The following is a 12,874-nucleotide window of genomic DNA, read 5'->3' as shown; positions in this document are numbered from 1 at the left end:
CGACTGAGAACTTTCTTCAAGCGCGTGATTCTCGTAAAACTCTCGGCCCCTGCCTTCTATTGTGTACCAGAAAGCGATATATAAGTGTACACAACGTTCACCGAATAATCCTGAACACCATTCCCAGATAATAAGCAACACCTCCGATAGTTCCTCCAACGTGCCCTGCCGTGTCTACACCTGACCTTGAGTGATTAACCGTTCCATAGAGGTCGTACGCGAACAAGCCAGACACCAGTAGCCACGCTGGCACTGGTACTATCCCCCAAATAAGAAACTTCATGGTAGGGGCCGTGCAGGCGAGGAACGCCATGATACCATTGATGCAACCTTGGCCGAAAGTTCGTGACTCCTCAAACAAGGCAGCACAGAAAGGGCAACCTACCACTCGAACCATGTGAATGGACATTGGCCGCTTTTGGGTTCCAGAACAGGCTGGAAGAGTTGGTCATCAGCCCAGCTAATAGGGTCGTGGTTCAGTCTCTAATATTACACTTCACAGAGGGCAGACGTACATCCAAACCACAATCCCAGGAATCTCTTAGTCCCGAGGAGTCGAATCACAGGCTGCCCCAAGAAGTAAAACGTGAAACAATTGAAGAGTATGTGACTCAAATCCTTGTGCGAGAACATGTTCGTAATCATCGTCCATCTGCCGTTGTTTTGCATCAAGTTGACCGCAAAAACATACAAAAGGAAACTAACTTACATCCTTCCCGCATAAAGGTTGCTCCAACTGCACATAAAATTGTTCACCATAAACTTTAGATCGCTTGAATCATTGGAATACATCTGAAAGATAGCTGCTGAATGAAATGAACCAGGCAAGCGGATGAAAAACATACCTGCGTCCTCGACGCCCCCAACCACATCAAAAACACCACTCCGTTAGTAGCTAGAATCCCCCAAAATAGAAAATCCTCAGGTATTTGGTCAAGAAACTTGAATAATCCTCCACGTCCTCCCGAACCGCCTGCATTCCAATTCTTGCCTGTACGCCCCGATGGCGGCCGCGTTCTACCCACTTGCTGGGTCCCTCTGGAAGCCCAACTCGACCGGATTTTGTGGAATACGGGTCGGGTGGAACTTGAGAGTCTGAGAAGAGATAGACGATCAGGACTGAATATTCGTGAGGCTGCAGCTTGGAATAATGGTTGTGGATTCTCAAAGAGCCTCGAGGAAGAATGAAGGTCTCGTGGGATGCTCTGAAACAGCCTGTTAGCCCGATGAGGAGATACTCTTGCCGAGCTTCCCAGCCTGAAGAGGAAGCAGGACATTGACCAGATTTCAAAGCTTCAAACTCAGAGTTGATGAACGCGAGCGTCCGAGCTCTAAATCTCTCAGCTTGCCGATCGCGTCATGGCGGCACTTTGTGCAAGTGCTGTCCTCACGGTAGACTTCAAAGTAGAAAGCAAAATTATAGTCCATTTTGAACATGATAGCCGGCTTATACAAGCAAATCAGAATGAACAAACCGTCCTAAAGAAAAAGAGAGGAAAAGCAAGAATATCAAGCACGAATAACAACCACAGCATAAAAGTGGTTACGAACAAAACGTATACCAGTATAGTATAGAAGCACGCCTAGTCGATAAAAATATAGATGCAATATACAATAGAACACTTGCAGATTTAGATAGATCAGTAGGGATGGGGAGCACGGGAGCGATACAGTTGTTGGTGTGTGGGCGTGAAGACATGATGGTCAATAGAAGGACAATTGAATGACGTGTTAGAAGTGAGCTATGCGACGATGCTAAAAAGAGGCGAAGGCGGGAATGAGGAAAGGTGTTATTACAGTCGAATTGATTTATGAACTTTCGACAAGCTCATCAGCGGTAGGTAAGGGTAGTGGTATCGTGGAAGGCGACATTGGTGAAACGGCAGTAGCGCTAGGCGGCTGCCCGTGGACCACAGTATATGTAGCAGCATGTCGTTGAAACGGATTTCGCGTGTTACTGCGGGAAACAGGTGATGCTGAGAGGGTCTGAGTGAAACTGATGTCATACTTATAGGAGTGAGTACGCACATAAAACACTCGATGTAAACCAACGGAAGGGCGAATGTGCATCGTCAATCTCCAATACTTGGATGTCAATGCCATCTAGTCCATCTGTAGACTCCGGAGTACGGTTGATCCTGCTTGATTGAGTCGAACGAATGACATCGAGCTCTTCTAATCTACTACTAGGCCGCTCTAGACGAGCCCGAGCCTTGTGAGAGTAGACTGGTAGAGTGGGCAATGACACTTGTCGCCGACTGCGGATAGGAGAGCGAGGAGGGAAAAATCCAGGTAATCCAGGTTTCAAAATAGACAAAAACTCTTCCAAGGCCTCAGATGGTAAAGAAGATCTGAAAGAAGCCAGAGCTGAGCTCAGTCCTACAATGGAAGAATGAATTACTCACCTGGGTGAAGCTCGAGGACTCAAATCTCGCTCGAGAGGCGATGAAGATAGATCTAGAAGTAAATCTGTTTTGACTTCTTCTAGTGAAGAGTGTTCAAGATTTTCCGGGGCAGAGACAAGTCGTACTGGCTGAGCCCGGCCAACGAGTGAGTGGAAGGAAGGGGTACCAGCAGTGATCCTGACGGGGCGAGGGGCCACTAGGACCGGTGTGTCGTTTCCGTGAAAGGTCATGTTGCAGAATGAACGTTAATTAGACGACAAAAGGTGTTAGTTATGATAGAGAGGGTCCACAAGAGCCAATCTGATGAAAGTTGGGTCGACCAACAAGGAGGAAATTAAGTCCACACAGTATTTGTCTCTGTTGATTCACTCCCAAAAATCTCACGGCATCAAGCTGCAGTACGCAGTCACAAACAGTCATACATTCCACTGTCCGAGAAAATAAGGTGAGCATGTACTCTAAGGCCATTCACCAGAACCTCCAGTATAGTATAATGAGAAGTATAAGAACAACAGCACCGAGAGGTGCATATTGACGGATCATAGCGTTGAGGTTGATATTCCTGGCGGCTTTGCGGTATTTTTCAGACTCTGAACGGAGAGATGTCGATAGATGCGACATCCCTACAGCCAAGTTAAATGACTAGTCAGCTAAGAGAGAACTGAAAGGTACGAACGGTCTAGTGAGTCCCCTCGCCACAAAAGTTCTTCCATATTTTTTGTCATAATTCTCGTCACGTCCTGAAGGTCGTCATTAAGTTGGTCAAGGCCAGAGCTGGCGCTAGCGGTTCTTGTATCTCGGTAAAGACGCGCTGTTTTTGACATAAAAGTGTCTTGTGAAAGAGAGAGAACGGTATATGAATGAAGGAGCAAAGGGTCGTTCCGCCGGTACACACCGAATCCGACAAACGCATACGGTTTCCTCACACTCTCCACTTTCGCGCCATAGCTTGTAGCAAACTCTTTTGAAAGTTCATCTAGAAATGAGAAAGCGAGTTTCCGGGGATAGGACTTGTCTGCAATAGTGAGGAACACGACGTTGTTTGCTATGAGGTAACTGAATGAGATGTTAGCCAGGCTTACCGAGAGACAGGAAAAGAGGACATACTGTAATGTATACTGTCCACTCTCTATCGAGCAACGAGGTTCCGAGTTTGGGGTTATTCGACGAAATATAAGCTTGGATTGTTGTTTGTGTTCTTGGAGAGCTTGCTCTGTCTGCCGGGATAATCAGAGTCAAGACAAAGGTTACTTGACGAACAAATAGCGCACCTGCTCGTCGTCTACGCTAGCTGCCAGAGGAAGAGCATCTGACGCCCTGACGATAATCGTTGACTTGACCATGGAAGTGGTGTTGACAGTTCCAGCGGCTGAGGCGGTTGAATGACGTGGGGGATGGTGGCACGTGAACTTAAATTACGAAAACGAGCAAATTCGGCTATTCACATGCCCGCACAATGCCGGACGACGCCCAAGTCTGAACTAGTAATATGATGGATATAAAGTGTCCTACCCGCCATGTCACAAGTTGTACAGCATTCCTCCTTGTGCTCTGCCCACCATGTCAATATTCGATGTCGACAGACAGGTGGGTCTCGTTTTCATTTCATCTGATCAATATACTCAAATCTCATCTAGCTAACTTTCTACGGTGCCTACCACTCAAACCACGTCAATGTTCTTATCCACATTGTCTGTGTTCCTTTGATTTTATGGTAAGCGCAGCACGCATCCCGTTGTTTTCTCCTTGTTAAGGCTGTCATAGGTCCGCCCAAGTTCTCTCGACCGACCTTCCAACCACTTTCCTACCCAAAGTTCATTACGACATCAACGAATATCTCGCTTTTGACCTCAACATCCCCGCTCTTGTCACTGCTTTCTATATCGTGTATTATCTTATCTTGGAGCCATTTGCTGCTGTACGTCCAAGGTTTCATTCCATTTCCATTTCTCAACGCCAAACTGAATCCGATCATTTTTAGTTGCTCTACCTGCCCCAACTAACGCTCTCCCTCCTCACAGCAACTGCATTCGCCTACAGACCCGATCATCTTTTTATCGGTGGAATGATTCATGCTGGTACATCCTAACATCTTCCATCCAGACCGCCCGATCTCAACTCAATTCCAGTATGTTGGATTGCCCAATTCATTGGGCACGGTGTCGCCGAAAGACGAGCTCCTGCTTTGCTTGATAACTTGTTGGGTGGTACGTTTACGTTTTTCCTTCCCTTTCTTCGAGCGCAACCTGACCTCAAAATCAGCCGTCGTCCTCGCACCCTTCTTCGTGCACTTGGAGCTGTTATTCGCTATCGGCTACCGACCTGACATGCACAAGCGGATTGACAACGAGATTGGCAAGGAGATTGCTAGGATCAAGAAGAACGAGGGTGATAAGCGGAGGGCTAAGCGGTCTTGATTTCCATCGGACACTCTGTCAAGTTGAGCGGAATTTGTAGGCTATGTATAAGGATACGACGCGGATCTGAAATGTTCGAAATGCTGTGTGGTGTTCAGTCGATTCACAAAATAGATAAGGATACTCGATTCCTTAGTTAATTGCCACGCCGGTCAACTTCAGTGGATTTATTCCCTCAATTTAGTATTCTATCTCACAAATGACAAACTCACGCAATGTGATGTATTAGTGGGTAACAAGGAGTAAGGACAGAGAACCACTAGAACAAGCGTGAGATATGCTCAGGAATCGAAGTTACATACACAAGAACAAAAGATCAGGCGGAAGGTATATAGCACGTAGTGGGTGACAGAGAGTAAAGACAGGTATCCACTGGGGATTGCTCGAGGAGAGCTGAGGAACGAGGAGGGTGAAAAAAAGGCATAAGTGATAAACACAAGCACAAGAAACAAGGTACCGCAGGCTAGCCGTCGGAGAACGAGGAGAGGTGTTAAGAGTAATGGTGGGTTGGAAATTGGGCGTAGGAGGTAAAGAAGTGAAAACCGTACAAATCGAGTATGCACATCCAGACTCATGGCGGAGAAAAAAAACGTAATAGATCCATAAGTTATGGCATAATGAAAGATCGAAAGCTAAAAAGGGAGGCATGAATACAAGGAGGAATGGCCATAAAAGCCGCGGGCGACCGGAAACGGTCATAGGTCGTGTATGCTGGAGACGCCCGTCCCTCACTTCGCAATTCCCCCAAGGTAGTCTTCATAAACGCCATAGGCTCCCCTTGTAGGACTAATCACTCCATTCCCTGCCGGAGTCACTTTCACATCAATCATGGGAACACTTGGGACACCTCCCAAACCGCCCATATCCAAGATCCTACTTCTGCCGTTTCCACCCAAAGCGGGGGAAGGGGTTGCCCTGTTCATACCAACAGGTGGACTCTTCGCTCTTTCGGCGTATGCCCTCAACATGTCATCCGGAGTCATGAACTGAGCCTGGACGGGTGCTATGGGGGTGATAGGTAGCTGACTCTGCGTAGCTGAGGTCGGGGAATAGGCATTGAAAGGCGCGGAAGGAACGGGGAACGCAGCAGTAACGGGGGAGGCCGTGAAGAGGGTCGGATCGTCAGAAGCTAAACCACCAAATGCGAAAGTGGTATTGGCGTGGTGTGTAGGTGTAGGAAGGGAAGGCATAGCGGCATACTGTGCTTCGGTTTCAGCTGCTTGGGCACGGATCACTGTAAAAAGGATGTTTGTGAGTTCCGATGGACGACACAGGGGAAAGAAATACAAACGAACTGTTGAGGGCGGGCTCCATGTCACCGTCATCATAACCATCGACCCGCTGCGAAACGCGCTTGTCGATATCCTCTAAACTCAATGAACGAGCACCAGCAGCCTGGGTGGGTGACATGAAAGTAGCTTGGTTGTCAGACTCTATATCATGCAAAGGGGTTAGCGAGAGAGAGAAGAAAGTATGTGGACGGAAACGAACCTTCATCGAAATGTCCCAAGGTAGCAGTCGAGGTGTTGAGGTGAGTAGGAACGGGTGGTACGTGGCCTTGATGGAAGGCACGGCTAGTAGATGATTAGTCAAGCTGGTGGAAGAGACGACAAAGAACTACAAACCTCTTTCTCTCATAAGTGGAATAGATACTCCTCCTGGTCTCTCCAGAAGGACGGGTGTTTACGGTGTCTGCGAAGGATACCTAGAACAGGTGTAAGAAGTTTGAAACACAAATTATGACGTGTGACGAATACCCGTGAAACTCTCTGAGCAACTTGAGCGTTCGAATAAGCTGAGGATCTCAAGCCAACACCAGGGGACTTGGCGTTAGAGCTGGAAGAGAGACCGGATGGGAGGATTTCCGACATGACGGGTGCGCCATCGGGTCTTGAATACATCAGAAAAAGAGTAAGGTACAACAGAGGAGAAAGACATACCCGACTTCAATAGCGTAACCTCCATGATTGGCACCAATGCCAGCAGTGTTGTTCTCAGGTGCGTAGACGGAGCTGGCGGGTCGGATGTTACCAAAGGAGAAGGCGCTCTGCCTTTCACCCTGTCCGACCACGACACTTCGCCTAACCCCGACACCCCCGTCATTAACGTTAAAAGCACTTCCGGCCATGGAGGCGCGAATGGCGGCTTGAGCACCTCCGACGGACATACTCTTCCAATCCTGTGAAACGACAGACATACGTTGATCGACCTTCTCAGTCCAGACCTGCCTCTCCTTCTTGCCTTTCCTTCGTTGCCATTTGATATAGGCGAAGATGCCTAATGCGATGCAAAGGAGGGGTATGAGAACACCAACAGCAATTTTTCCTTTGGACAACGACTTTTCTGCAGCAGCTTTCTTTTGAGCAGCACCGGAGTAATCTGTACTGTCGCTGCTATCCGATGCAAGAGTAGTAGGTGGTTTGCTAGAGTCATAATTAACTTTGAAATAAGGGGCGGCTGGGAGAGTGGAAAGGAATGGGAGGTCCCCGTGTGGAACAACAGAAAGTTGGAGAGAGATAGAACTGGCTTTACCCCACCAGTCTGGGCTGAGGGTCAAGTTGGCAGAACCGGCTGAAAATGGTACGTTCGTCCAGTAGTGAATCCTTGCTTGGGCGGCGGTGGGGTTGAACAAGTAGATATCACACAGATCCTGTTTCTGGGTAGGAATGGTAGGAATGCAAGCCGGATCCCAAGAAACTGGGAGTTGAGCGTTGTTGAGAGCCTCGGGTGCTGAAGAGAGGGTATACACGGAGGAGGCTGAAGGGGACTTGTAAAAACCACCTTTGAGGCAGGAATCTGGGATAGCCCGTTTGTGGTGAGACCTAGTTGGAAGGTGATCTCTGTGAGAGAGCATAGCGAAAGTTGGAAGTTGGCTTTTGGTTTTTTTGTGGATTTTTTGTAAGGAATGTGGGGAGTCGTTGAACAAGGGCCGTGTTGTCACGCTGTCACAACTTGTTGACAGGATGTCGTTTCCTAGGAGACTCCGACATGTCGTCCACGTTCCCCAATCTCTATTATAAGAGAGTGAGTTTTGAGGTCTTCTTTAGCTACTTTCTTAATGTTCTATAGCTTGCTGGCACTCCTAGGGCTTGCTATGTTTGCGATAAACCCACCACCACAGTTCTTGCAACAATAAATACAGTCGATTTCATCTATACATGTCCAACGCATCTCGCCGACAGAAACTTTGCGAGTCGGATAGTGGACAGCGCCCCAGCCAAGCCCAAGGCGAGCGACGAGGAAATTCAGAAAGTGAAACGAGAATGGGAAGAGAAGCAAAAGAAGAAACAAGAGAAAGAGAAAGAGAAAGAGGAAGCGGAAAAGGATCAGAAGACGGATGAGAAGGACGACAAGAAGGAATCGAAAGTCAAACCCCCGTCGCCAGCATCCGCACCAGCCAGTACTCCCCCTTCTACAACCCATGAACGTTACAGTCTTCACCGAGACTTTTTCTCCAGTTGTGTTGACCTCATTTATCATCATCTAGTAGTTTGCATCTCATCATTTTCAATTAGTGCGACTTGCAGAGCATCGCAAGAAACGACAAACAGTTCAAGCAAAGGAACTTGGTCCCAGATTGCCAGGAGCTCCCACTGGAACCATAGTTGGCTCTTAGTGTTCTTGCTTGGTGCTGAGTACTCGTGTACTATAAAGATATTTACAATAAATTTTTCTAATTCTTGATCGGTTCCGATAAGGCTCATTCTACGTTCTCTTCAACCACCATCATGTCTGGTCGACTTCAACACAAGGTGGACGTCTGAAGTCTACATGCGAGCTCATGTTCCTTACGATTTCTATATCAGGTCGCTATTGTCACTGGCTCTGGCTCGTACGTTCGACATCCATATCTCAACTCAATCCAACCTTACCGTACCTCAGCGGCATCGGTTTAGAATCCTCTCTGCTTTTTGCAAGTGAAGGCGCCAACGTCGTTCTCGCCGATGTCAATCTCCCAAGTGCTCAAAAAGGTGCAGACTTGATCAAAGACCGATACCCCACTGTCAAGGGGATCGCAGTCAAATGCGATGTTGGAAAGGAAGAGGACGTCAAGGCTGTTGTTGATTTGGCCGTAAGGGAATTTGGGAGGTTGGATGTCATGGTGAGTTCGTGCACACTCTCATACCTTCGTTACTCACTTCGCCTGCTCCAGTTCAACAATGCAGGCATTATGCACCCAGAAGATGATAACGCCCTCAACACTGAAGATCGTATCTGGGATCTCACTATGCGAATCAACGTCAAGGGCGTTTGGTGGGGATCCAAGTATGCTGTTCTTGCGATGCGTCAAAACCCTACCGATGAGGCCAAAGGGCTTCACGTTGGTGGGAGCATCATTAATACCGCTAGTTTTGTTGCAGTCGTAGGATCTGCAACACCTCAAATTGCCTGTGAGTATTCAAAGTCTTCTACCTCACCAATACTTACATGTTACAGATACTGCGTCCAAAGTTTGACAACTCTTGAGTAATGTTTCGTAGTATTCTTATGGTATTTTATCCTCGCAGGGTGCTGTCTTGACAATGAGCCGTGAACTTGCTATGGTCCATGCTCGAGAAGGCATTCGCGTCAATTCCCTTTGCCCGTATGTATTCTGTTTCTTCCTTCCCTGACATCCGTAACGTCGTACCGCTGCAGTGGCCCGCTGAAAACCCGTCAGTCGCAACTCGGTGATCTTTAGTCTCTGTCACTCAAACCCCCCAGCTCTTTTAATGGACTTCCTCAACACTGACGAAAAGAAACAACGCAGATTGGTGCATCTCCCCATGGGGCGATTTGGAGAGGCAATTGAACAAGCCAAAGCTGCGTTGTTCCGTATGTCCGCTTCTTCAACTACTTCCGTAGTAAACTGATTCACTTCTCCGTCTAGTCGCCAGCGATGAAAGTAGCTACGTCACGGTTTGCAATCAACCTATCTACTTGTTGAACTTTGCATCTCATAGCATCTTCAGGGAACTGACTTTATGGTGGATGGAGGGTTGACAAACGCCTACGTTACTTCTATCGGCGAACCCACCCTACCACCTCCTTCGAGCTTGATATGATTGAGGTTGTTACGAGTGAAACAATAATAGTTCAAATTGAATTCGCGTATTTTCAATAACTCATGATAGCAGCGACATAAAGTCCATCAAGTAAGGCCAGCTCGACGACGATGTCACCTAGCCCTTAAGCGTAGGGAAAGACAAGACGGGCCAATTAGCCCCAGGCGGGTGACCGTACCGATCTGGGCGACACAGAAGTTATTCAGTTGAAGGATGTCACGATTTCGCCTAGGTATAGCTGAATCTTGCGGTGAACGGAGGAAAGGCACGATAACAAAAAGAAAGAATAGTAAGGCGTAAGAACATCCGGACAACACTTGCCCATGCCTCTCAACTAAACCTTCGTCTGTGGCATCCGACATCTCCTCCAAGTCGACGTTGCAGAGGTTCGAGTTCCAAGAACGAGGGAGTGAGTATCACCAAGTGGAAATAAGAAGAGTGACTCGCGTCAAAAAGTCATCGTCCACGTCAAAGACAGCCTTTCCATGCTGAATTGAGCTCTGCGTCCTCGAATTTGATGACTAGTATATGGCTCATTGCACCAAACTCGTCCTCATTCACACGAGAGACGCTAATGCCGAATGGTGGCCAAAGACGCAGCTCCGCAAAGATTGGACTGCAGGCAGGTAGTCGAATGAAAGCTGCACATGCTGAATAGGGTAAGCCATCAACATCAGCATACGATGAGATTGACTACTTCAATACCTTGTAGTTCCGTAGAGAGCCTCTTAGTCTTGACTCGATATTGCGTATCGATTTTGGGTGGCCGGTCGAGGTGCCTATCAACTTGCAGGGAAAGTTACGATAATGGTTCGAGTTGTGTCAAGTTTATGTAAAGGATTTTTCTTTGGATTTGTATGGCTTGGCTGTGAGATTACGCGTCATCTTCAGAGTTCTATCCTTGAATCAGAGGAAACCTCGTCGTACTGGAGATCTAGAAGGAGATGGAAGTCAAGGTCAAAGCGAAACGGACCGGTGGACATCCTGGGAAGAGAGCGACAATTGCGGAGAACGGGCTTACAAAATGCGTGCTGGTCATTGGCGCGACCAATTCTTGGAAGCTGAAGATGAAAACACAGGCGCGTCACTTAGTATCTTGGACAGATGGCACTCCACGACTTTCACATACTAAGCATAACGGTGTGAATATCTCGAGTATGAATCCCAAGCCTAAAACCACCGTGCCCCACAATTGTTGAGGATCGTACCTTTATATAGTAACTACCTACGTACGAATAGAGGTGCCTTTCTTGGTTTCCCCCCGTCGTCTCCCTCTGTCGACGCCGTCCCTTCTACAACAATCATGTCTGCCACTGCTGGAAAGCCCATTAAATGCAAAGCCGCTGTCTGTTGGGGCGCGGGTGAACCCCTCAAAATCGAGGAGGTTGAAGTAGCGCCTCCAAGAGCTCACGAAGTTAGGATCAAGATATTACATACCGGTAAGTGTTCACCAATCATCTTCTTGCGTTCAATATTCCGAGTTATCGGTCAGGTATTTGTCACACAGACGAATATACTCGAAGTGGAAAAGACCCTGAGGTTCTCAGATATCTCAATTTCTCGATATCGATCTAACTCTTTGATAGGGTCTCTTCCCTGTTATTTTGGGACATGAAGGCGGGGGAATGGTAAGAGAAATGGCGCTCGTCAACCTTAAGGTAGTTTGATAACTGTTTTACTTGATAGGTCGAGTCGGTTGGTGAAGGTGTGACCAGTGTCGCTGTTGGCGATCATGTTGTTCCTTTGTACACAGCTGGTATGTGGTTCCTCCTCGTCAAGATTATGACCATCGGTCGTCATCATATCCATGTAGAGTGCAGAGAGTGCAAATTTTGCAAGAGTGGAAAGACCAATCTTTGCGGCAAAGGTAAACATACCTCTTAGACCGTTCGACCTCGTTGCTCGACGTTTAAGCTGCTCAATCCTTAGTCCGCTCCACTCAAGGCCAGGGTTTGATGCCCGACAGCACGAGTCGTTTCAGCATTGACGGCAAGCCTATCCATCACTTTGTAAGCCGAGCACGAGCACTTCTCTATATCCACAGCGCTGACCTACTTACGGTCTTAGATGGGGACCTCAACGTTCTCTCAATATACCGTCGTGGCAGACGTCTCCGTTGTAGCTGTTGACAAGAAAGCATCCCTCGAGAAAGTCTGCCTTCTCGGCTGTGGTATCACTACCGCTTGGGGTTCGGTCGTCAAACAGCCTGGAATCAGTTGAGTCATCGTTTCATCTGCTTCAATTCATCCAATCTCCCTTCTCCAGAGGGATCTACCGTTGCAGTCTTTGGCTGCGGTGCCATCGGTCTTGGCGTCATTAACACTTCTGCTCTCGTCCACGCAAGTCGTATAATCGCAATCGACACCAACCCAGGTAAAGAATCATGGGCTAAAAAGTTTGGTGCACACGAATTCGTCAATCCCACCAAGCTACCCGAGGGAAAGAGAATTCAAGACTACTTGATCGAGATTACCGATGGAGGGCTTGATTACACGTTCGATTGTACCGGTAACGTTCATGTGATGAGAGCTGCACTTGAGGCTTGCCACAAGGGATGGGGTGTGTCTACCATTATTGGGGTTGCAGCTGCTGGGCAGGAGATCTCTACGAGACCGTAAGGAGCCGATTTTTTCCTGATCAATAAGCTCTCATCCATCTTCCTCCTGAAGTTTCCAACTCGTTACGGGGCGCACCTGGCGTGGGTCGGCGTTCGGTGGAGTCAAGGGTCGTACCGAGATTCCTGGTCTTGTCGAGGGCAAGATTCTATCCACCTTCTCTCCAGATTCTGAGTAATGAGCATCTTATTTCACAATCAGATTATCTCAGTGGCAAAGTCAAGATAGACGAATATGTCACACACCACAGGAAATTGTCGGAAATTAATGAAGGATTCCATGACATGCATGTAAGTCTACCATTCTTCTCAATAGTGACCCCCATGTTTCAACATCTCTGTTCCAGGCTGGTGATTGCATTCGTTGTGTGGTTGACATGGAGCAGCAGTAAA

At 47.8% G+C, this 12,874-nt stretch overlaps 8 protein-coding genes across 8 annotated transcripts; 4 read left to right on the top strand and 4 right to left on the bottom strand.

Annotated features, from left to right (window-relative positions):
- Positions 1 to 97: 97 nt before the first annotated feature.
- Positions 98 to 1,277, bottom strand: E1B28_004598 (uncharacterized protein; the record flags this gene model as incomplete). Its single annotated transcript, XM_043149095.1, has 5 exons — positions 98 to 330; positions 386 to 460; positions 516 to 652; positions 710 to 792; positions 846 to 1,277. 5 exons carry the CDS (start codon positions 1,275 to 1,277, stop codon positions 98 to 100), a joined length of 960 nt encoding a protein of 319 aa, XP_043013697.1.
- A 532-nt stretch (positions 1,278 to 1,809) lies between these two features.
- E1B28_004597 (uncharacterized protein) lies at positions 1,810 to 2,635 on the bottom strand (the record flags this gene model as incomplete). Its single annotated transcript, XM_043149094.1, has 3 exons — positions 1,810 to 1,976; positions 2,029 to 2,351; positions 2,406 to 2,635. The coding sequence occupies 3 exons, from the start codon at positions 2,633 to 2,635 to the stop codon at positions 1,810 to 1,812; spliced, it is 720 nt and encodes a 239-aa protein (XP_043013696.1).
- Positions 2,636 to 2,873: 238 nt separating this feature from the next.
- On the bottom strand, positions 2,874 to 3,748 carry E1B28_004596 (uncharacterized protein; the record flags this gene model as incomplete). The annotated part of the gene is made up of 5 exons (XM_043149093.1): positions 2,874 to 3,028; positions 3,082 to 3,237; positions 3,301 to 3,461; positions 3,513 to 3,622; positions 3,677 to 3,748. 5 exons carry the CDS (start codon positions 3,746 to 3,748, stop codon positions 2,874 to 2,876), a joined length of 654 nt encoding a protein of 217 aa, XP_043013695.1.
- A 188-nt stretch (positions 3,749 to 3,936) lies between these two features.
- E1B28_004595 (uncharacterized protein) lies at positions 3,937 to 5,027 on the top strand. The gene is made up of 6 exons (XM_043149092.1): positions 3,937 to 3,992; positions 4,043 to 4,119; positions 4,170 to 4,323; positions 4,387 to 4,483; positions 4,535 to 4,612; positions 4,668 to 5,027. Exons 1-6 carry the CDS (start codon positions 3,966 to 3,968, stop codon positions 4,820 to 4,822), a joined length of 588 nt encoding a protein of 195 aa, XP_043013694.1. The 5' UTR covers positions 3,937 to 3,965; the 3' UTR covers positions 4,823 to 5,027.
- Positions 5,028 to 5,031: 4 nt separating this feature from the next.
- E1B28_004594 (uncharacterized protein) lies at positions 5,032 to 7,756 on the bottom strand. Its single transcript, XM_043149091.1, has 6 exons — positions 6,763 to 7,756; positions 6,580 to 6,712; positions 6,448 to 6,527; positions 6,314 to 6,396; positions 6,118 to 6,255; positions 5,032 to 6,056 (listed from the first exon to the last, which is right to left on the bottom strand). Exons 1-6 carry the CDS (start codon positions 7,674 to 7,676, stop codon positions 5,551 to 5,553), a joined length of 1,854 nt encoding a protein of 617 aa, XP_043013693.1. The 5' UTR covers positions 7,677 to 7,756; the 3' UTR covers positions 5,032 to 5,550.
- Positions 7,757 to 7,810: 54 nt separating this feature from the next.
- Positions 7,811 to 8,438, top strand: E1B28_004593 (uncharacterized protein; the record flags this gene model as incomplete). Its single annotated transcript, XM_043149090.1, has 3 exons — positions 7,811 to 7,846; positions 7,892 to 8,279; positions 8,338 to 8,438. The coding sequence occupies 3 exons, from the start codon at positions 7,811 to 7,813 to the stop codon at positions 8,436 to 8,438; spliced, it is 525 nt and encodes a 174-aa protein (XP_043013692.1).
- An 81-nt stretch (positions 8,439 to 8,519) lies between these two features.
- On the top strand, positions 8,520 to 10,035 carry E1B28_004592 (uncharacterized protein). Its single transcript, XM_043149089.1, has 10 exons — positions 8,520 to 8,574; positions 8,629 to 8,654; positions 8,705 to 8,924; positions 8,976 to 9,213; positions 9,260 to 9,273; positions 9,331 to 9,407; positions 9,461 to 9,477; positions 9,527 to 9,637; positions 9,693 to 9,721; positions 9,775 to 10,035. The coding sequence occupies exons 1-10, from the start codon at positions 8,551 to 8,553 to the stop codon at positions 9,865 to 9,867; spliced, it is 849 nt and encodes a 282-aa protein (XP_043013691.1). The 5' UTR covers positions 8,520 to 8,550; the 3' UTR covers positions 9,868 to 10,035.
- Positions 10,036 to 11,114: 1,079 nt separating this feature from the next.
- On the top strand, positions 11,115 to 12,873 carry FDH1 (formate dehydrogenase (NAD+); the record flags this gene model as incomplete). The annotated part of the gene is made up of 11 exons (XM_043149088.1): positions 11,115 to 11,306; positions 11,360 to 11,406; positions 11,454 to 11,495; positions 11,554 to 11,623; positions 11,681 to 11,734; positions 11,797 to 11,876; positions 11,935 to 12,082; positions 12,133 to 12,481; positions 12,537 to 12,622; positions 12,684 to 12,772; positions 12,829 to 12,873. The coding sequence occupies exons 1-11, from the start codon at positions 11,171 to 11,173 to the stop codon at positions 12,871 to 12,873; spliced, it is 1,146 nt and encodes a 381-aa protein (XP_043013690.1). The 5' UTR covers positions 11,115 to 11,170.
- Position 12,874: the final 1 nt, after the last annotated feature.

The sequence above is a fragment of the Marasmius oreades genome, chromosome 2 (genome assembly GCF_018924745.1).
Source record: "Marasmius oreades isolate 03SP1 chromosome 2, whole genome shotgun sequence".
In the NCBI taxonomy this organism is placed as follows: Eukaryota; Fungi; Basidiomycota; class Agaricomycetes; order Agaricales; family Marasmiaceae; genus Marasmius; species Marasmius oreades.
Note: the sequence above shows the minus strand (reverse complement) of the source record. Positions and strands in the feature narration are given on the sequence as shown.